Source organism: Chiloscyllium punctatum, chromosome 2, assembly GCF_047496795.1.
Source record: "Chiloscyllium punctatum isolate Juve2018m chromosome 2, sChiPun1.3, whole genome shotgun sequence".
NCBI lineage: Eukaryota > Metazoa > Chordata > Chondrichthyes > Orectolobiformes > Hemiscylliidae > Chiloscyllium > Chiloscyllium punctatum.
In genome coordinates, this window is record NC_092740.1 from 56531818 (window position 1) to 56555829 (window position 24012).

General features: G+C 40.3%; 1 protein-coding gene across 2 annotated transcripts in view; it reads left to right on the plus strand.

Annotated features, from left to right (window-relative positions):
* The window catches only part of adgrv1 (adhesion G protein-coupled receptor V1), a 563049-nt gene that overhangs the window by 92058 nt on the left and 446979 nt on the right, over nucleotides 1-24012 (plus strand). For both annotated transcript variants that reach the window (XM_072582867.1, XM_072582868.1), the window contains 6 exons: nucleotides 3169-3386; nucleotides 4005-4748; nucleotides 15207-15580; nucleotides 17870-18040; nucleotides 18891-19071; nucleotides 22165-22364. In XM_072582867.1, the coding sequence (XP_072438968.1) occupies nucleotides 3169-3386; nucleotides 4005-4748; nucleotides 15207-15580; nucleotides 17870-18040; nucleotides 18891-19071; nucleotides 22165-22364 (1888 nt within the window). The remainder of the gene's footprint in view (nucleotides 1-3168; nucleotides 3387-4004; nucleotides 4749-15206; nucleotides 15581-17869; nucleotides 18041-18890; nucleotides 19072-22164; nucleotides 22365-24012) is intronic.

Here is a 24012-nt window from a genome sequence, read left to right on the forward strand (position 1 = left end):
GCTGGGACATGGTAACATCTCTCATTCTGGGATGGGGGCTATACAAGAATGGAACTTAACCTCCAACTAACCAATGAATTGATCCACGAGGATGGCCGTGTAGTATACCTGGAGAATGGTGGAACAGTGGAAGGGATGGGTGTGGCATGGTACTGCTGACTCAAGGAATTAGAATACTCATGAAGCAGCTTTGAGGTAAACCCTGTGAGAGAGCAGGGTTTGTGGAGTTAGCAATTACTTAAGTGCATTTTTTGAAGAGGGACGTGCCTGTAGCATCCGTGCATCCTTGCCTGTAACGTATAAGAGACAACGTTGTCTATGTTATACGTTGCAGGCAAGGATGCCTGGAGGCATGGTACATTGGGGAAACCGAGCAAAGGCTACAACAACGGATGAATGGGCACTGCACAACAATCAACAGACAGGTGGGTTCCCTCCCAGTTGGGGAACACTTCAGTGGTCCAGGACACTCAGCCTCGGACCTTCGGGTGACCATCCTCCAAGGTGGACTTCGAGACAGGCAGCAGAGAAAGGTGGCCGAGCAGAGGCTGATAGCTAAGTTCGGTACCCATACGGAGGGCCTCAACCGGGACCTTGGGTTCATGTCACATTACAGGTGACCACCATTGCACTATACACACACACAGATACTCCTACACACACACACTCTCACATACAAGCGAACACACATACACACAGATGCCCCCACACACCCTTACAGACACACACACTCCCACACTCACACATGCACCCCCTCACAGACTTAAGACACTCTGCACTCACTACACACACACACATACACTTTCTCACACTCACAACCCCCAACCCAGACAGACACACACACACAGACAGACAAATACCCACATGCACATATATATTTTGTAGGGTGAATTTGTACTTTCAGGGTTACATTGTATTTTGCTCAAAAACTGCATGCATTCATGTAGAACTCTGAGCTCAAAACTGCATGAATTTATGTAAAACTCTGTTATCTCACTTTTTAGATAAGAATCAATCTAAACATCATGGCATAGACAGAGAACACAGGGGGCCAACCCCTTCAACATATTGTCTAGCTATCACCATTGTTAACAGCTAACCCGAGAATGCAACTTTTTAAAAAAAAGGTTTTGTGATTTACACATGCAAGAAGTGAAACTCTCACTGTATTCTTACAGATGAAAGGCTTAACAGACAATCAATGTTTTAATGTATAATTTCAGTTACATCACACTGTAAATTTTTGCAATAAATTCTGTGTTAGGATTGAGCCCTCCATGATCACCTGATGAAGGAGCGTCGCTCCGAAAGTTAGTGTGCTTCCAATTAAACCTGTTGGACTATAACCTGGTGTTGTGTGATTTTCAACTTAAGGTTAATAGTCTGAGAGGTGGTTAGCTGAGATGATTAGAGAGTGGTACAATATCACTGAAGTTGTGGGATCAATCTCTGTACCGAACAGTGTGCTTATTCTAAAATGTGTTGTATCATTTCCTCATGTTGATTCATTTGGGATATGTGAGGCTGCAGCCCCTGTTTCAGTACCTAAGCAGGGGGATATTCTTCGAGCTTTGTTTGCATGAAAGCCCCACGCTGCCTCAGGAGACTAAAGATCAGTAAGGGCGCAGGGGTGTGTGGGAGTAGCCAGCTTCGGAGCCTGACTAAGTTGACCATTAATAGATACATGCAACAGGTGGATGTGGTTGTGGGTGTCATGTGACTGTCCCTTCTTTTTCAGTCATGTGTGTACCCAGCTGTTCTCCTGGAGGCAGCCCATTGTAACAGCTTGAATTCTTAAGACCTTCTGTCACTATTGGGTTCTGGGTTCTGGGTTCAAGTCCAATTTCAGGACTTGAGCACAAAACCCAAGGTCGATGTTCCAGTGCAGTACTGGCAGTATGCTGCATTGTTGGAGTTGAAGTCTTTCAAAGGGATGTTAAATGTAGGTCCCAGCTACTTCCCTTGAGTTAATGTAAAAAATCCATAACACTGTCTGCCCTTATATGTTGTGCTTCTTTTATCAATTCATTTATTTGTTTAGTTGATATACTCAAAAGAATGTGAAGGACACCTCAGGGTGTTGCTTCAGTGGCTTCACTCTTGCCTCTGAATCAGAAGGTTCTGAGTAAAAGGCCAACTCCAGGACTTCAGCACAAAGTAAGGTAGACATTTTAGTGGAGTTCTGCATCATTGAAAAAATCTGCTCTCAAGGGAAATAACACTTGAGAGTCCCTCCATGGCTGGTTCAATAGGATATTTTATTTAATACACAAAGTATGAGGTACTAATTGACAGTTGTAGTGGTGTGTGGTAGGATTAGGTGATAGACATTTCTAATATCTCACTTTGAGTAAATCTAAAATTGAGTAACGAATGACTTCTGGTCTCCTCCTTCACCAACTGGCTAAAAGAATTTTCACAATTCTCTGGCTTTCAACACTTTTGATTCCGATCTTTGTAATGCCACTGTCAACAGAAGAATGCTAGGTTAATGTCACACGCTGTGGAGGCAGACAGGATCAGCACCAGTCAGCTGACAGGTTTGTGTGAAGTTCAGTGCTAAATTTGAAATTGAAACTATTGAATGTTACCTGAGCACCAGGTGCTGGCATCATGAATATCTGCAAATATTTTCCAAGATAAGGAGAGATCAGTGAACAGCTTCACAGTTTTTGGCCACTGTCTGTGTGACTTCAGTGGCCCATTTCAAGAGAACAAGAGAAAGAAATTTTGGGATAGTTTCTTTTAGGAGTTAGAAGAGATAAATGATAATGCCAAGTATGCTGATCTGTGATAATAGTTACACAGATCTGGAACCTAGCATAAGTAGCAAGGTTGTGAATTCATCTTCAGAATACAGTCTTCTCTCCTGATGACAAGTTATAATCTTTTTAACTGTCTCTATTTAGACATTGCTCCAGTAGATGGCAAGGTGTGTAGCAATCTGTGATGCCAGGCAGAGCTCTGATGAGTCCTTTGAAATTCTAATTTCTTTAGTCAAAACTAACTGAAAATCATAATTTCAAGCTTTTCTTTTTACTGTTTGTTTTATTTAACACTTCTGTCGTTGATGAAGTAACTTCTGTCAACTCAAAATCATAAACAATGAAATACATCTGATTTAAAACATCATTTTCCTTTCATTTTTGTTATTTTGCCTACAAACAGGATTATAAGACAGCGAGGAAAATTTGGCAATGTCTCTGTTTCATGGCAGCTATTCAGTAATGATTCTCTTTTGGAACCTGGGGAAGAGTTTTTAGAAACGACTGGGATGGTCCTGTTCACAACTGGGGAACATGCCCGTCCCATAACACTTCATGCACTTGCTGATGGGACGCCAGAATTCAGTGAAATGTATGTTCTGAGGTTGCTCAATGTTTCAGGTATGTGTTTTACCTGGAAAAATAAATTTGTACTGAGTATACCAGCTGGTTTTCGACAGCAAGGTGACCTCTACCTCTCTCACAAATGCCTTCAGTTGTGTTCAATGGCTGCCACAAACTAATGTTTCAGGAAGGCCTGTTGAAGTATTGTTCTATTTTATATATTATCAAGAAACTGCAGTGCCAGAACTGGAAAAAGAGATTTTTTTTAAAAATACCCTCTTTGCTATATGATGTAAAAATATTAAATGCATTTGTAATAAATTCTTCCGTTTATTGTATTAAAATAATTTTAAATAATAAACTTATTTCTCTACTTAAGTAATTGAAAGAGAAAATCCAACTGTCTTAATTGCTTAATAATAATAACACAGGCTCGCAACACGTAAAATTTGACCTTTCATGTTTGTTTTGGCAATGAATGATTCTTGTTGAACAAGCCTTAGATTCACAATTGAAACAATTACTTGCCGTAGCAATTAAAAAAAAATGTATGTCTTTGCTAGAATTATAATAGTCTTAGATTTAAAAGGTACTATAATCTAAAATAGAATTTGATACTAGTCCAGAACAATAATTTTGAAAAGATTTATCAATTTCTTTTTGTTAACTCCATAGGAGGATCCCCTGGTTCTGGTGCTAAGTTATCAAATGGCAGTCTGAGCACAAACGTTGTGATTCCATTTAATGATGATCCTTTTGGAGTTTTTGTTCTGGACCTAGAAAGCCAAGACAGGGAAGTTGCAGAAGACATCCTTTCAGTTGATGATATGTCACATATTACAAACTTTACTATTCTGCGACAAAAAGGCACATTTGGGGATGTTCGAATTGGATGGGAGATACTGTCCAATGCATTCAGACATGGATTGCCTGAAATGACAGACTTTTTACTGGTTGGAACTTTTCCCAACTCTGTTGAATTACGACCTCATTCAAGAAGACATCACACCGGGACAGATGCTCTCTACTTTAGTGGAGCAGAAGGTGTTTATGGAACCATTAACCCAGAATATCATCCAAGGATAAATAATACACTTGCAAATTTTACATTATCTGCATGGGTGATGCCTAATCTCTACACTGATGGATTTATCATCTCTAAAACAAACATCAATGGTAGTATTTACTATGCCGTGAAAGTGATGACGAATGAATCTTCTGTGTCACTAATGTTCCACTATTCTGTTTTGGGGTCAAATACTACTCATGTTGCCACAGTAACAGCATTGAATCAGATTGAAGAAAAGACTTGGAAACACATTATCATCATGGTATATGATGGGATAATTGAATTTTATTTGGATGGGACTCAGCTTCCACCTGGCGTTAAGAGGCTTAAAGGAGAAATAATTGCAGATGGTAAGTGTTCACAACTAAGGATTGAACACAATTTAGTGGTGCCTTTGGATTGCCAGTTTTTGCTCTAAGCAACTTGGTTATCAGTGACAAATCACCAGTCTGTAAGAGGCAGTGGTGTTTTTTCCAGGGGTTCTGCATCAAATCAGTAGTTTGGGATACATTCTTTCATGACAGCGAGACTTCTGGTGACAGTTTGGAGGTGATTGTCCTTAATGGCTAAAGTCATAATGTCCATCTTCTCTGAACTGTCTAAGTGTCTATAGAACCCCACATTTGGAAAGATACTGTCAATCAGAAAGTTAAAATGATATTTAGTCAGGCAAATGAGATCAAACAAATGCTCATTAACTCAACATTTCTCAGAAGGCGGAGAAAATCTTCGAATGTATATTTTTAATACACTGAATCAGTTATTTATCATAAATAGAATCACTGTATTTGTTAAAGTATTTTTGTGATATTTTAGTTAAAGAATACATCAGTGGATGAGGACAAGCAGCTCTTTGATTAGATTAGATTCCCTATCATGTGGAAACAGGACCTTCAGCCCAACAAGTCCACACTGACTCTCCGAAGAGTAACACACCCTCGTCTGAGGAATGCACCTAACAACCATGGACAATTCACCTGACCTGCATAATCTTTGGAATGTGGGAGGAAACCAGAGTATACAGAAAAAGCCCATGTAGACACGGGGAGAACGTGCAAACTCCACGCATACAGTCACCCAAGGCTGGAATCAAACCTTGGACCCTGGTGCTATGAGGCAGCAGTGCTAACCACTGAACCACCATACCACTCTGACAAAGAGATTTACTGTTGGCTATAGCTCTCATTTCTGCATTCCTTTTAAGCAAAACTTCTTGATGTTGATATAAAATGAATTATTTCTATAGTTCAAAGAGCTTTCTTTCTGGCAGGTTCCAAGTTAAAACTGTTTAAAACACTGCCATATGCTAATGAAATTGGAATAAGGAGATAGATCAGATAAACTAATGGCTGAGGAGATAGTGCAGTGGGCAAGGATTTTGGATCATTGGGATCTCTTCTGGGACAGAAAAGGCCTACTGAAAGGGGATGGGTTTCACCTGAACTGGAAGGGGGCCAATATCCAGGTGGGAAGGTTTGCTTGTGCTATTCAGCATCCTTTTATGCCAGAAGGGAGGGTGGGTGGGGAGTAATAGTGAGAATACAAAGACAGATGTGGATGGTTCTGAATTAAATAAAAAAGGAACACATTAATTAGAAAAGGCAGGCAAGGACAAGTGAGAGAATGCGGTGACTCTGAAGAATTCCACTGCATTTATTTCAGTACAAGGGATCTTACAGGTAAACCTAATGAACTCAGGGCATGTATTGGAACATGTGATTGGGATGTCATAGCTATTACAGAAGCATTGGGAGAGACAGGACTGGCAGCTCAATATTATGGGGTTTAGATACTGTAGGAAGGATAAACAGGGAGGCAAGAAAGGAGGGGGAAAGACATTTTTGATTAAGGAAAACGTTAGTGCTGTACTTAGAATATTTCTGAGGGATCATCCAGTGAAGTTACATGGGTGGAACTCAGAAATAAGAAGGGGATGATCACCTTGATGGAATTGTACTATAGGCCCCCAAATGTTATATTCCTGTTAGACTGAAGGGTAAGGTTTGTAACTGTAGGAACAATGGATAAATAAGGATATTGATGCTTTAGTCAATAACAAGAAGGAGTCATATTTGAGCTCTTGACAACTGGTGTCAAGTGCATCTTTTGAAAAGTATAAGGAGTATGGGGCATTCTAAAGAGAGAAATCACGAGGGAAAAAGGGGATATGAGATACCCTAGCAGATAAGGTTAATGATAATCTGAAGTGATTCTACAAGTATATTAAGAGCAAAAGAGCAACTACAGAAAAAATTGGGTCCCTTGAAGATCAACGAGGTCAGCTATGTGTGGAACGCATTGAGATGGGAAAGATACGAAACGGATATTTTGCATCATTCTTTACTGTGAAGGAAGAAATGGAGGCGAGAGAACTTGGGAATGTAAATATTGATGTTTTGAAAAGAGTTCACATGTCAGAAGATGAAGTGCTGAAGGTCTTCAAAAAACATTAAAGGCGGATAAGTCTTTGGGACCTGATCAAGTGTATCCCAGGACGTTGTGGGAAGTTAGGGAAGAAATTGCGGGGCCCACAGCAGAGATATTTGTACTATTTACAGACATGGATCAGTTGCCAGATGACTGGAGATTGCTAATGTTTTGCCTTTATTTAAGAAAGGCTGTAAGGAAGAGCCTGAGAACTACAGACCTGTGAGTCTGTGAGAGTGGTGGGTATGCTGTTGGAGGGGATTCTGAGAGATAGGATTTACATGTGTTTGAAGAGTCAAGGACTGATTAGGCATAGTCAACATGGCTTTGTCCATGCAAAATTGCATCTCACAAACTTGATTGAAGTTGATGGGGCAGAGTGGTAGACGTTATCAACATAGACTTTATTAAAACCTTTGACAAGTTTCTGCATGGTAAACTGATTAGTAAAATTAGATCACGTGGGGTTCAGGGAGAGCTTTCCAATTGGATGCAAAATTGGCTTGATGGTAGGAGACAAAGGGTGGTGGAGGAGGGTTGATTTTTGAACTGAAGGCCTGTGACCAGCAGTGTTCCACAAGGATCTGTGCTGGGTACACTGGTGTTTGTAACTTATTTGAAAGATTTGGATGACAATATAGGAGGCATAGTTAGTAAATTTGTGGATGACACCAAAACTGGTGATAAAGTGGACAGTGAAAAAGTTATCTAAGATTAGAAAGGGATCTTTTTCAATTGGACCAGTGGGCTGAGAAGTGGCAGATGGAGTTTAATTTGGATAAATGAAAATATTTTGGAAAAACAAACAAGGGCAGGATTTATACAGTTAATGGTAGGACCCTGGGTGATGTTGTCGAATAGAGACCTCAGGGTTCAGGTACATAGTTCTTTGAAAGTTGTGTCACAGGTAGATAAGGTGGGTAATAAGACTTTTTGCACACTTGCCGTCATTGCTCAGACCATTAAGTATTGCATTTGGGATGTCATGTTGAGGATGTACAGGATGTTGGTGAGGCCACTTCTGGAGTGCTGTGCACAGTTCTGGTCGCCATGCTGTAGGAATGATATTATTGAATTGGAGAGCATTGAGAAAAGATTTATCATGATGTTGTCAGGGCTGGAGTGTTTGAGTTGTAAGGATAGGCTGAATAGGCTTGGACGTTTTTCACTGGAGCGTGAAAGGTTGAGGGTTGATCTTGTAGAGGTATGTAAAATTATGAGGGGCATAAATAAGGTGAATAGCAAAAGTCTTTTTTGTCGGGTGGGGCAGGTCAAAACAAGAGGCCATATATTTAAGGTGACGGGGAGGGGCAACATTTTCACATGGAGAGTGATTGGATGTGGAATGAACTGCCTGAGGAAGTGCGAGATGCAGGTACAGTTACAACATTTAAAAGACACATGGACTGGTATACGAATAAGAAAGATTAAGAAGGATATGGGCCAAATGCAGGTAAGGGGATCGAGTCAATTTGGGAAACTTGGTTGGCATGGACTGGTTGGACCGAAGGGTCTGTTTCTGTGCTGTATGACTCATTGACTCTTGATTTGCATATTTACAAACATGAGGCTGAATGTTTTTCTGAGGAGTTACAAGCAAGTGCAAATTTATACTCTGCTCATTTTTTTTCAGAAATGAAAGAGCTCTGCAGAGGAGTTTCTGATCAGGGCTCCTTCAGCAAGGCAGAGGGTGGTTCCATTCTGACAACTCACTTGTAGCGCAGAATGGTTGGAATTGGCAATCCTGCTCTCTTTTTCACACCACTCTGTTGCCATATTTCATAACTTCAGGATCCAGCATCCTAGACTGCTCTTTTGAGAGGTCCTGTGAAAGGTTAAACACATAAAGAAAGTGTAAGTTTCGAGTGTTAGATTGTTGGGTGCTGGGTGGCCGGAGGTAGAATGCCTTGTGGCTAGAGTGCATGGCAGAAAAGGGATCATATAAGTGATGGAGAGGTTAGAGTAGAGTGGCATAGGCAGGAGATGTTGGATCTGGTGCAGGGCACTGGGGTAGGAGTGCCTTGTTGTCAGGGAGTGTTGTTGGGTGCATGGTGTGGGGGTGGGGGTCTGGTTACAGAAGCGATGGACTTGGATATGGAGAGGATGGGGATTCTGGTCCTTCTCCTCCCCCTCTGTCAACAACTTAAAAAGGACATCAAGTTTGAAATGGTTTCCCTGTCCACAGATACTGCCAGACATGCTGATTTTCACCAGCATTTTCTGTTTTGATTTCAGATTTCCTACACTCACTGTATTTTGCTTTTATTTGAGCAGGCCAAGTGTACAGTTTGTCTTCCTGTTTGTTTAAAGTATCCTGTCTCCTGTGCTCCCGCGAGGAGGTTGAGCAATTCATCAACTTCACCAACACATTCCACCCTGACCTTAAATTTACCTGGACCATCTCTGACACCTCCCTCCCCTTCCTGGACCTCTCCATCTCCATTAATGACGACCGACTTGACCCCTGACATTTTTTACAAACCCACCGACTCCCACAGCTACCTGGATTACACCTCTTCCCACCCTACCTCTTGCAAAAATGCCATTCAGTATTCCCAATTCCTCCGCCTCCGCCGGATCTGCTCCCAGGAGGACCAGTTCCACCACAGAACACACTAGATGGCCTCCTTCTTTAGAGATCGCAATTTCCCTTCCCACGTGGTTAAAGATGCCCTCCAACGCATCTCGTCAACATCCCGCACCTCCGCCCTCAGACCCCACCCCTCCAACTGTAACAAGGACAGAACGCCCCTGGTGCTCACCTTCCACCCTACCAACCTTCGCATAAACCAAATCATCCGCCGACATTTCCGCCACCTCCAAACAGACCCCACCACCAGGGATATAGTTCCCTCCCCACCCCTTTCCACCTCCCGCAAAGACCGTTCCCTCCGTGACTACCTGGTCAGGTCCACGCCCCCCTACAACCCACCCTCACAATCCGGGCACTTTCCCCTGCCACCGCAGGAACTGTAAAACCTGCGCCCACACCTCCTCCCTCACCTCTATCCAAGGCCCTAAAGGAGCCTTCCACATCCATCAAAGTTTTACTTGCACATCCACTAATATCATTTATTGTATCCATTGCTCCCGATGCGGTCTCCTCTACATTGGGGAGACTGGGCGCTTCCTAGCAGAGCGCTTTAGGGAACATCTCCGGGACACCTGCACCAATCAACCACACCGCCCCGTGGCCCAACATTTCAACTCCCCCTCCCACTCTGCTGAGGACATGGAGGTCCTGGGCCTCCTTCACCGCTGCTCCCTCACCACCAGATGCCTGGAGGAAGAACGCCTCATCTTCTGCCTCGGAACACTTCAACCCCAGGGCATCAATGTGGACTTCAACAATTTCCTCATTTCCCCTTCCCCCACCTCACCCTAGTTCCAAACTTCCAGCTCAGCACTGTCCCCATGACCTGTCTGGACTTGTCCGACCTGTCTACCTCCTTTTCCACCTATCCACTCTACCCTCTCCTCCTTGACCTATCACCTTCATCCCCTCCCCCACTCACCCATTGTACTCTATGCTACTTTCTCCCCACCCCCACCCTCCTCTAGCTTACCTCTCCACGCTTCTGGCTCACTGCCTTTATTCCTGATGAAGGGCTTTTGCCCGAAACGTCAATTTCGAAGCTACCTGGATGCTGCCTGAAATGCTGTGCTCTTCCAGCACCACTAATCCAGAATCTGGTTTCCAGCATCTACAGTCATTGTTTTTACCTTCCGTATGAGGAGCCACTACCGAGAGCTCTGCCCTCTGCTAGCTTTGAAAGAGAGTCCAGTTCCTCAATATCTAGCTGGTGAGTCACCACAGGTGGTGATTCATACTGGCCAATACTTTTCATCCAGGCGGTCTGTTGTGCCAGCTGCGTTTTGACCAATGTGGCAAGTAAAAGAGAGGCCAACGGGTGATCCATTGCCCACAAGGCTCATGACCTTCCATACAATTCATGCATATGTACAGCAAGCAAATAAGAGGCTGATAAGTGCAAAGTAACCTTTGCACCACATAACTGACAGGCTCTGACCATCTCCAATAAGAGGGAATATACCTGTTTTCCGTTAACAATTTAATGGAATTTGCATAGTTGATTAGGGGGCATTCTGGGTTTGCCCTTGACTGGTACCTCAGTCTGACCAGCTATACAAATACCATGACTCCCAAAGAAGGTCTAGAGCTTGGACTCCAGCAATGAGTAATTTACTTGCTGAGTCCTCAAAGCATGTCCATAAGGCCCAAGTAAGAGGTGTGATGCATGAGTACTTAGATGAGTGCAAACCCAGTAACACTCTAGAAACTCAACACCATTCAATGCAAAAATCAATTTGATCATGATCCCTCCTACCATTTTAAACATTAGCTTCCTCTACTACTAGAACACAAAGTCATTAGTCTGTTCCACCTACAAGGTGCACTGTAGAAACTTGTTAAGGATTCTTTAATGTCCCCTTCCAAACTCAAAGTCACTACTTCCCCAGACACAAGAAGAAATGTACAACTTGCCCTCCAAGTCCCACACCATCCTAACTTGAAAATATATTGCTGGTCCTTCACTTTCATTGTTAAACTTCCAGGATTCCTCCATAACCGTACTGAGTACTGAATACTTACCCCATATTGAGTGCAGTGATTTGAGAATGTTGGCTCACTGTCGCCATCTAGGGGATAATTTCAGATGGACAATGAATTCTGGGCTTGTCAGCAATGCTTACACTCCAACAGTGATTATCTTTTTGCTTAGAAAGGAAGTTTTGCTCCTACAAAAAGCATGGTAGAATGTTGAACCAAGCCTTTCACTGCAGTACATGACAAAGTTAGCATCAAGATTTATGGTGGCCTGCTGCATGTTGTATTTCACTACCACAAGAGGCCACCCCTTGATGCCAGATTTGCTTGAAACTTTAACTGTTTTTCTCTGCACAAATACTTTCAGACCTGCACATGTTTCTAGGATTTGTTTTTATTTCGAATTTTCACCCTTCCTGACTGGGACTGTCCATAAAAATCTAATTTGGGTTCAATACCAGTCACTGCAATTCTGATTCCCAATTGCCAATAGCTCCTTCCCTTCCTCTGTCACTGAACAGCACAGCATCAATGACTCAAAATGTAAAAATAAAAACAACCACAAAATAAACATTCCAAATAATGTTCCATAATGAAATCATATAATTCACGTGAAAGTCACCTTTTCTTCCTTGCACATTCCCTCAGCTTCTGTCTTCCATCTGCCTCATTTCCTCAAGTACAATTATAGATGGACTATAAATGTTGGATTTGTCAGCATTGTCCACTTGCCAAACGTGATTTTTTTTGAAGAAGCAAGCTATGTTACCACCCAAAACGTGGTAAAGTGCTGAAACAACCTTTCACTGCCCGGACAACTGCAGGCAAGTGACACTGCACTCATCATGGGGTAGGTATACTCAGAGTGGGAATAAATGGGATGGTAGGCAATGACTGGTGCAATATTGCAAGGCCGTATGTTCTATGTTCAGCATTGTCCCAGTGACCACATCATGTTTGGGGTCCCAGCTATCATAATGTACATGTAGACCGAAATGAGGGAATTAAATGTATCATTCCCAAGTTTGCTGATAACACAAAACTAGATGGTGTTGTGAGGAAGATGTAAACCGACTTCAAGGTGATCTAGACAAGTTGGATGAATGGACAAACACGTGGCAGATGGAGTGCAATATGGCTAAATGTGAAGTTATGCAGTTTGAAGACAGGAACAGAAAGAGAAGAGTATTATTTAAATGATAAGATATTGGGAATTATGAATCCTGGAGTGTCTTAGATTCCCTACAGTGTGGAAACAGGCCCTTCAGCCCAACAAGTCTACACCGACCCTCCGAAGAGCAACCCACCCAGACCCATTTCCTTACATTTACCCCTGCACCTAACACTATGTACAAAGAAATCTTGGTGTCCTTATACCTCAGTCAAAAATAGTAGATAGGTAGATGTAGCAAGCAACCTTGAAAGTAAATGTCATTTTGGCCTTCATTGCAAATGTATTTGAGTTCAGAAATAGGGATATGTTACTACACTTATACAACAACTTGGTGAGACCATGTATAAATTATTATGTGCAGTTTTGGTCTTCCTACCTAAGAAAGGGTGTTCTTGCCATATAGTCAGTTCTACTATAATGTGGTAGTTCCATTCTCGTGCAATTCCGTATTATAAGAAAACCGTGTAATAGCAGCACCATTGAAACTAATAGGGTCAGAATTATGTTATAAACAATACATGCTTTAAAAGTTTGTTCTGTAGAAACAGTGTACTCACTTTGTCAATTGGGTTCTGGTGAATTTGCATTAATGAAGTGCACATTATAAGCAGAATGACCTGTGCAGCAGAGGTTCACTAGATTGATACTGAGAAAACTGAGACTGCCCTATGAGGAAAGATTTGTTTGACTGGACCTGTATTCACTCCAGTGTAGAAAAATTGGAGGGACCTATTTGAAATGTGTAAAATTACTACAGGATTAGACAGACTAGACGCAGTTTTCCTGATTGGGGATCTAGAACCAAGGATAGAGTATTAGGATACAGGGTAGACTATTAAGGGCTGAGATGAAGAAAACTTAATTCAGTCAAAGAATAATGAATTTCTGGAATCCTCTACCACAGAAGACTTTGGAGGTTAAGTAACTAAATATAATCAATAAAGAGACACATTTTGAGATTTGAAAGTCTTCAAGGCAGATGGGGAGAAAACAGGAAAATAGTATTGAGATAGAAGTCTTATCATCTTGAGTGCTGGAGTAGGCTTGAGGGTTGAATGATCTTCCCTTATATTTTCTGTGCTGTATGATGTATATTCATGTTGTCCCAGTGACCACATCATGGCTGGTAGAAAGCTGCTGAAATTCATTGAAGGAGACTGGAGGTGGCATTGCATCGTGATCTTGAGCAGCTGTGGACCTGGAGCTACGGACTACACAATTTTATTTTTAAGAGCATCTATCTGGGTAGTTAGCTGATTGGCAGTAGCAATGGGATGGGTACTGGCAGATTGTCAGTGATGCCTTGAACATTGGGAAAGGACAATGGGGTCATGCTCCATTGAGCCAATGCCACGCCTCCACAATGGAGTCTCAGCAATCCAAGCAAATTGTTGAAAGACAGTTTGCTATAGTGACCTGCAGGACCTGTTATATAGCAATGTAAAGCTCTGATGAGAGTAGTTTGTGTTTGTGTGGCAGCAGACTGACCTTCTGAGTCTGCCTGAGCATCCACTGCAGCACTCTGGTCATTGGCTGCCTGTTGTTAATACACAAGTAGAGGTTACAACATGGTCCATCGGATGTGACATCGTGTTTGGATCTAACAGTGTGCAAACAAAATAAGCTCCTGTTTTGGTACTTGAATGAATATTGCACAAGCTCTGCGCAGAACTCTGTTGCTGGTGGTCTCTTCCATGATCTTTGATATTGAGTGCAACTTTCCTGGCAAGCTTGCCAATGGTGCATTTCATTGTGCAAGCACATTACCATTCTTTTTGCAGATTCAGTAATTTAATGGTAATATATATTTATTTAAAATTCTAATATGCTTTGCTAGAAATTTGACTTGGGCAGTAGCACAGTGTTGGAAGTGTTGGATCTCTTTTCTGTACTCCACCTCACGTTCACTTGCATTGCGGTTAATATTATTGAAAAAATAATCCACATTTTGCAAATCCTGTTTTGAAATCATTTTAACTTGCTCAAAGAAGATATACTGAATAATTTTGTAATTTCATTGGTGGGCATTAGTCAGTTCCTACCAAAATCATTTCATTTACTCGTAAGAAAAAGGTTAAAAGGTAATAGGCGAGTGTTTGTGCATCGAAGAGGATGAGTGGAATTATAAACACCTTCATAAATCAGTGCAATGTTATAGTGTTGGCCTGAGTGTGACATATCAGTGGAACCTAGTTTGGGCAAATTGAATTTTGAAGTAATATAAACCCACATACGTGTAACCCACATATGTTTAAAACTCGCTGATATTCTATACTGTTTAGCTGATTCCATCCAGGTGATGTTGATATTTCCCATTGTACTCTCTCACTTTTTTCTCTGCCAGTGCTAATGCTTTTGTAATCTGATTTAACCTGCAGTAACTTATTCTTTCATATGTTAGAAAACATAAGACAAAATTAATTTAAACAACTGTCTATTCTGTAAAATGTGGTTTACCCTATTTCTGTGGAAGTCTTGAAATCTTTGCCATTCTTATGTATAGCTCATATATTAAGTTTAAAAAGTTTGCAGATTTGAACAATCCTATAATAATCATCCTTTTGTTGAAAATGATAATTAGATTTGAAAATAGTTCTATATTCTACAATTATTTACAACACTATTCTACATCTCTAGGCCCTGGTGTTTTAACTGTTGGGGCAGATGCTGATGGAATGAACAGGTTTGCAGGACTCATGCAAGATGTGAGATTATATGGTTGCAAACTGAACCGAGCAGAAATCCATGAAATTCATGCTACTCCGGCAAAGGCTGATCTGCATCCAATATCGGGATACCTGGATTATAGACATGGTGAAAAAAAGAAGTCATTTATTGTTGCTGCAAGGGATGACAGCGAAGAGGAAGGGGAAGAAACTTTCATATTAAAAGTGACCACTGTGCATGGTGGAGCCAGAATATCACAAGATAATACCACAGCCACGCTACGTGTACAAAAAAGTGATAATGCTAATGGATTGTTTGGTTTCACTGGGACCTGCATTCCACAGGTAAAATTCATATTTTCATATTGCTGAAAATGAACCTAACAACTTAAGGCAATTTCAAGCTGCGAGCTTTTAGCTGATAGCCATGAAAATTGAGACCTTTATATATCATAGAACGCAAAAGCTTGTAGGTTAGGAAGAAGCCCTCCAGGTAATTGTGCATCTAAGTCTTCTCTGTTAACATTATCTCAATCTATCCCCACTGGGCTGCCATAACCACCATAAGCATTAAGAAGCAAACAGTGCACCAGTTGTTCTTTCGCAAGTTCGCTGTCTTCTACTTAACTACTTTGTGTGACAACCTACTGCATGCTGGAGTAGTTTCAATAAATAGAAAAAGTACTTCCAACATCTCTTAGTGGCAGCTTAATTTGGTGACCCCAATCATTCAGTTTTCTTTCCCCTTCAAGTCCTTTCATGATTTAAGATATGCCTAAAAAGTTCTGCTTATGGTATTTTCTACAGTGGTGAAAATAAATCCATTATCCCAGGTCTCTCCTTGTAATTACAGACTTTCTTAAATTTTATATCATCATTAGAGGTGGGGGTTTAGGGAGTGGGGATGGTGCTGTAGTGTTAATGAATTCTGGTAATTGTCTTGTGTTGAAATCCTAACACAGCAGCTGTTGTAATATGAAGTCTGTCATTTCTATTGAGTTCTGTCCATATAGGTCAAATTTTGCCCTGCTTGTTACTTTACGTAAATATATACAATTTTATATTGGTGCTTGAAAGCATTTGTACATTATGTTGTAGAAGGGTGTAAGGTTTAAACATAGAAACATAGACAAAAGGAACAGGTGTAGGCCATTTGGCCTTCTAAGCCTGCTCTGCTATTCAACAGGATCAAGACTGATTATTGTGTTCAATTCCCTAATCCTGCCCTTTCCTCGTATCCCACGATCCTTTTTGCCATGAGCAATATCCACCTCCTTCTTGAAAACACACAATGTTTTGGCTTCAGTCACCTTTTGTGGTGGTGAATTCCACAGGCTCACACTCTCTGGATAAAGAAATTTCTCGTCATCTCTTTCCTTATTTGAAACAGCTTGAAAGAATTAATGCTGAGGAATGCATTCAGTACCACCTAATGTGATGATGTCATATGGATTTGGGTGGGTGATCAGAGTTGGATCTTGAAGTAAGGCCTTCCCTCATATTAACATAACTTGTATCTAGTCACTGTTATGTGATAAACTACATCATCATGTGAAAGACCAAAACTTTTTCTCATTAGCCTACCAGGTAGTTTTTCTGTGCCTTATTCGATCAAGTAAGTCCTGTAGATCCCCACCAGGAAAGAGGGTAGTGGAAGCAAATCCACCAAATGGCTTTTACACCATGATGAACTGTGGTTAGGATTCATCCTGTAAAATAGCCACTGTGTTCATTTTTCATATGCAATCAATTAATTAATTAAAAATTTCATTAAGTTTGTCAAACATGCATGGTTTTCTTCAATAAATAATTTACCTCATTCAACCTGACATGCTTAAATGTTATGACCTGGATTATAAAGTATCAAAGTCTTTGGATACCTTGAGAATTCAGCCTGGAAGCCACTTTTGGCTAACCAGAACTCATATTTCTGTAGTTGGCAACAAAAATTATTAGTGTCAAAGACAATTGATATTTACAGGATTGATTGTCAACAGTTAAAAATCACACACCACCAGGTAATAGTCTAACAGATTTATTTGGAAGTACTAGCTTTCAGAGCGCTGCTCCTTCATCAGGTAACCTGACAAAGGAGCAGCACTCTGAAAGCTTGTACTTTCAAATAAACCTGTTGGACTATAACCTGGTGTTGTGTGATTTTTAACTTTGTCCATCCCTGTCCATCACCGGCATCTCCACACCATGTCTTACAGTTCATACTCTTAATTTCCTTTATGGAGGTATGAAGCATTATTGAAGGCTTTTTCTTTCCAGATTTTAAAGACCCTCTTTTATTCTCTGTTAGAACAGCCTGGTGTCACTTATTTCCCCATGGGTGGAGTCTGTTATTCACATCGAATATAAAACTAGTCCTGTTACCAGATCTGTTACTCAGTCAGCAGTTGGTGGATACTCTTGCTGCACAGTGGCATTGGAACATTAGTTCGAGAATTTCAAGTCCTGAGAGTTTGTCTATTATTTAAAATGATAATTGGCTAATTGGCCCATAGCTGCTTACTTTATCATTTTCTAATTTATTGATAGAATGTTTCCTGTTCTCCCGTCCAATTAAATACCAGATGTTTAATTTGCAAATCTCTTGAACTACCTTTACATTTTGTTTTTTTCTTGCAGACGTCTGAAGAGGGATCTACAATTTCATGTGTTGTGGAAAGAACAAGAGGATCCTTAGATTATGTTTATGTGAATTACACTATCTCACAGATTGAAAGTGACAACAGCAACATTAGTGATCTTGTCAATTCCACTGGTAATATTACCTTTGAACCTTGGCAAAGCTCAGAGGTAATGATAAATCTAAGCACCTGAAAATTAATTTTACTTGCTAGGGTGTGGAGCACCTTAGAGTACCAATAGGTGGAGCACTGTAGCTGCAATCTTTAGACATGTTATCTTGAATTTCTTACCTTGTAATATATCAGAGAACCATAACAGCTGGAGACCATAATATTGTCATGACAATTTTGAAAAAGCCCCTGAAATGATCATGAAGTCTGATGCATGGGCCTAATTACGCTGACATGATGCTCAAGAAACGGTGATCTTCAAGCTCCACTAGCTTGTGCATCTGTAATGTGGGTGACACGTAATCATTTGAATGCAGTTCATTCATTCTGGAAGGGTATGAAGTTGATTGCCTTGCACTTTGAGCTGATGAAGGGCTTATGCCCGAAACATTGACTCCCCTGCTCCTCAGATGCTGCCTGACCTGCTGTGCTTTTCCAGTGCCACACTTTTTGACCTATTGGGGGAGTCAATTAAATTATTAAAAAACATGAAATAATTTCAGGAGAAAGAAAAGAAATCTGGGAAATTCCTTTTGATCTAATTATCTTCAGGCATTGGTTCTTTCAATTTTTCATGGAGGTTTTTTTGTGTTGAATTTTTGACATTACCTTACTTATTGCATAAGGTAGATTCTTTGTTTCAGTTATTTTGTCTCTTTCAAATTCTGCTGTATAATTTTATTTGGAATAAATAGAAAATAAGATGAACTATTTTTAAAACTTGGATTTCAACAGGATATTTTCTGATAAGCCACGGGTTGGTTCATAATTTTTCTTGATCATCTTTTTTACCAGCTGTATCATTTGTTGTCTCAATTCTGATTTTGGTGCTTTTGCTTTTTATGAAGGTTTTGAACGTGCATATTGTAGATGATGACTTGCCTGAGCTTGCTGAACACTTCATCGTTTCTCTGGTTTCTGCAATTTCTGGAGATGGTAAAACGGGCTCCACTCCAACTAGCGGAGCCAGTATAGACCCAGAGAAGGCCAGCACTGAAATCACTGTAAAATCCAGTGACCATCCAAATGGTAATTATGCAATTAAAATATTAATGCTAATGCCTATATTGTGATTAAAAAATAATTACTAATTAGGATTGTGTAATTTGAAAATATTCAGGATCCTGATATACTGAGGCTTTTGCATTTGAATTGAAAATTCTTCTTGATGTTTTCTATACAGCCTTCCATGGTGCCAAAGTGATGTTGTAGAAGCAACTTCGATGCACTATTAAGCTGATGATTTCATGTTGGGTGTTTGTGTTTACTAGTTATTTGCTGCATTAATATTCAAGTAGAAAATAGTCCATATTTTGCGTTTAACACATAATCATGCATGGGAGGTTACTAATTCTGGTTTGAAACTGGTATTGCTTTACTTTGGCTAAGTTCTGACAGACAAGTAGTTCTAATAATTTCTCGTTTTCATAGAAACCTGACTTGGTGTAAGTGGCATGGGAAAAACAGTAAGAGCTGGAAAACACCTCTCTAATAGGTAGAGTGGCGCTTTTCTTGATGTGTAATGCAGGTAAAGTTGCCATAGTCCCGGAGGACCATGGGGCTGTTCTTTCATTATAAAGGGAGAACTGGTGATGGTTGAATCTGAGGGTTAGCTTGCCTCATGGGAGGGATGAGGTTAAGAAGATGGGATTTTCATGGTGATCTCAGGTAGTCCTGGATTTGAGCCCGTGCTGTTGATGCCACTCTGATTTAGCAGTGGTCCATCTAACTAAGCTAACCAATCCCACAATGCAATACAACGTGTAATGAAGGCAGTACAGCAACCACGACAGCTGGAATTGAGCTGCTAAAAGGTCTCAGACTGGAGAAGAGATGATGTAGCTGTATCTTCTCCTTCATTAAGCTCTGCATTTGTAATGTTGGTTCTTGTTCAAGTAATTGTTGTTCTGAGGAAAGGGATAATCAGAAGGTAACTGAATGGGCGGTGTCACTCTTAGTGATAAACTGGTCCACAAGATTTTAAAAGTAACCACCACATATGGTAGTTAGTGAGGGTGGAGGACATTGGACAGAGGAGCTTAATGAGAGTGGATAAAATAAGTTGGGAGTTATCTTCATGTTTGTCAAGACTGAGGAACATTGTATGGTTTGCCAAAGCAGTGTGCAGCTCCAAAGTGTTGTATATATTCCAATTAAAACTGATGAAAATTACCTAAAACCAGTTGGTCACCGGAGATGTTGAAGTTTGAACTCGTTAACTTCATGGGTTAAATTATGGTGGTGTTATCAAAAGCATTGAAAGGGATGTGAGAATGTTAAAATTAAGAATTAACTTGCATCAATATAACACTTTTAAATCCTTTGGAAACCCCAAGGTACTTCATAGCCAATGATTTACTTGAGGTATGATCACGGTTGTTGAGATGACAGACACATCTGTCAGTTTAGGAAAGAGTAAGGTCACAAATGGTAAAGGTAACAACGAGTTAACCTGTTTCGCTGCATTGGCTCAGGGTTAGTCAGGACATCTGGAGACCCTTGTGCTCTTGAGTAGTGCTGTGACCTCATCGTATTATATATGATAAGGCTCATTACATTATTCTGTAAGATGCTTAATTGATCATGCAGTACTTCCCAAAGGTAATAACCTGATTTATGTTAGTGGGGATTTAACCCCACAACCCAACATTATTTGCTTGAGAAGCAGCAGTGCTGAATTATGTTTGTATAGTAATTGCATAATATCCTTTAACCAAGTGCTTCCCATTTGTGTTTGCTATCTAGTGCTTAACTGACTAATGCATAAATAACTCCACACTGTTTAACACCAAGCCTACAACTGGGCAAAGGACAAAAAAAGAATAACTGAAAGTACACCACAGTTCAGACAGAGTTAAAGGGTCAGATATTACTGCCTTGGGACATTTTGATGGTGTCTGTTGTTGGGTAGGCTTAGGTTTGTGTGATAAGTTGCTTGAAGTACTTTGGTTATTCATGTCACAGGAAGGCAAATAGGATATCTGGGGTCTGACTGAATAAAACAAGTCATTGTGCATATACAAAACTAATCAGATGGAAGGATTTTGGCATTTACAATGCAAGGACAGAGAATCCGAATAAGTGGATTAAATATCTGTGTGGTTCAGAAAGAAAGGAGAGGAAACATTTGTGGCAGAAGTAAAATCAAGAGGCAGTTTTGTGATTTGACATCTTTAAAGCTTCCAACAAATACATATTTCTTAATTAATTTCAGTGACAGAATGGTTGTTTGGCAGTAATTCAGCACTTATTAGGTTGAGAGAAAGTTATTTGAGATTATCCCTGCTAAATCTGAACTTTCTGTGGCAGGTTTAGTTTATATCTGATTCTGATATTTCACCCCATTTGCAAGATTTCATTTGTTATGCAGATAGCAAGAAATTGTTCTTCCAAAACTAGATGTGGCTCACTAAACAATAATTTTTGAATATTGGTATTGAACTGCAGATCTGCACCTCACGCGAAGTTGCACAATCTTTAAGCACAAATGACAGTGAGTATCATTAGCTTCACTGTTGTTATGTCAAATATCAGGGCTTATTTTCCAGTTGGAAGCATTTGTCAAAACCAAAGGAGAACATGGTGTTCAGCATTTAAATAAAGTAACAGATCACAGGGAAGCATCAGGAAAATGAGCACATAAGAGAAAATGAATGATTTGTAAGATGCTTAAGTGGAAAACAGAAGGTTAACTTGCAGAAAAGATACTAGTATCAGTACAAAAACTGGCATAATGAGAGAAATCATAGGAAAGAAAAATAATTATGAGCTTAAAGATTTAATTATTTGGGAATTGGGATGAAGCAGGTAGAAATGAAAAAAAAAAGCCTCACTATGAGTTCAATGGTCCTGCAATCCAAGTGGAAGAGAAAAGAAAAAAATCAGCTGACATGAACAGTGCAAATAATCTGATTGACTGTGCCAACTAAAAATGGGTTTTAACTCGGATATTGACCAATTTCTTCACTGAAATTGAAGGCATATCTATCTCAATTCACCAATCACTTCACCTTGAAGCAGTTATCTATAAACAACTGTGATGTGGGGTTTGGAAAGGCATTTCAAACTGGTTAAGTATTGTAAATGAGCCTTAAAATCATCACTTATTGTAACTTCTTTTAGGTTTGTTACAGTTTTCAACACAGCTACCACCTGATGGTGACACAATTATCCCTCCTGCACTCTCTGTACCAAGCATTAGAGTGAAGGAGGAGGTTGGTCTACTCAGATTGCTAGTTGTCCGTGCACAAGGTCTTCTGGGAAATATCCTGGTAGCATACCAAACTGTTCCTCTGACAGCTTCCAGTCCATCTGATTATCAGGTGAGTTCAAACTACTCTTTAAAAAACTTATTCTCATTAAATCTTCAACACTTTGCTCAGTAAGATTAATTATTTTATATCAACCATGTCAGAACCGTTGAATAAAATAAAACAAATTGTCAGTGCACTAAAGACATGATCTCAATCCAAGATAATATGGTCTCAGGCCGATGGCAATATGGGTAACGACTAACTGTCCTGTGAAGTGGCTGAGCAATCTGTGGAGAAACAGCAATGAGGAAGTCACATGAGAATAAAACCAGACACATCAGTGAGCACTGCAAATGACAATGGCTCTGTCTACCCTATTAATTCAGCAAAGTCCTCCTCACTAACATCTGGGGACTTGTTTCAGAATTGGGACAACTGTCCCACAGACTAATCAAGCAACAGTCTGACTGTTATACTCAGAGAATCACATATATCAGCCCATTCCCCCAACCTCTTCCATCTTTCTTGCTCATATCCGATACCAACAGCAGGAGGAACCCACCAAAAATGGTGGCACATTGGTATGCAGTCAGGAGTTGCTCAAAGACTCCTCAAAGTTGACTTTGAACTCCATAGCATCAGGTTTAACTGGGCAAAGAAGGCTTTGGCTGGTGACAACCTATCTCAGAGCTGATGAGTCAGTACCCCTACATATTGGGCACTAATTTAAAAAAAACATTGAGAACAGTTAGGCCCTGGTATGTTCTGTGGGTGAGGACCTTCCCATCAAGAGTGGCTCAAAAGCACCACTAATGATGGAACTAGCTGAATTCTGAATGTCAGTCTGGATCTTCTTGGTGATAAAGACGACCAACAAAAGAAGAAAAACCTTCTTAATTTTGTCCTGACCAAACTAACTTTGCAAGTGCATCCTTTTGTGGAGATGAAATCCTATCTATATGCTGTCAACATTCTGCAATGTGCTGTGCGGCACCTACATAGAACTAAATGGGATAGACTCAGAATAGATCTAGCAGCTCCCAACTGGGCATCCATCAAATGATGCAGGTCAACATTCGTGGCCAAACTATATTCCAGCTCAATTACTTGCCTCAATATCATTATTATTAGACCAGGACAACTAACTCTGTTTCAATGAGAGTGTAGGAGAGATTGTGAAGAGCAGTATTGCCACTAGTCAAATTAGTAATGAGATATTAAACCCCGACCAGTAGAATAAACACAAATGTAACACTAATATATAAAAGAGCAAGGGTACAGGAAAACCAAGCCTATAGATGATCTAGCCCATCATCAATCATTGGATGAAGGCTTGAATCCATTAACAATGAGATACCACTATGATATTTTGATAATAACACCATTGTCATAGTCCCAGAGAAGCATAGAGAGATGACCAGTATTGAGTTTAACATGAAGGGTTAAACAGCCCACACCTCAGATGAGGGTGAGGTTGAGAAAACAGGATGGGATTTTAACTTTGAAGGAGAAATGCCTGTCATTGAATAGTTGGAAGCAGATATTCAAACTTTTCCAAATGGAGATATTTCTTAAGTGATAAAAGGAGCCTTTTGAATCACATTAGAAAAAAATGACAGAGATTGACGTGATATTTTGTAACATTTTAACTGTTTTATTACTGACAAAATACTGTAATGCATGTGAACAATGATACTGCATTGTTCAATATAATGGC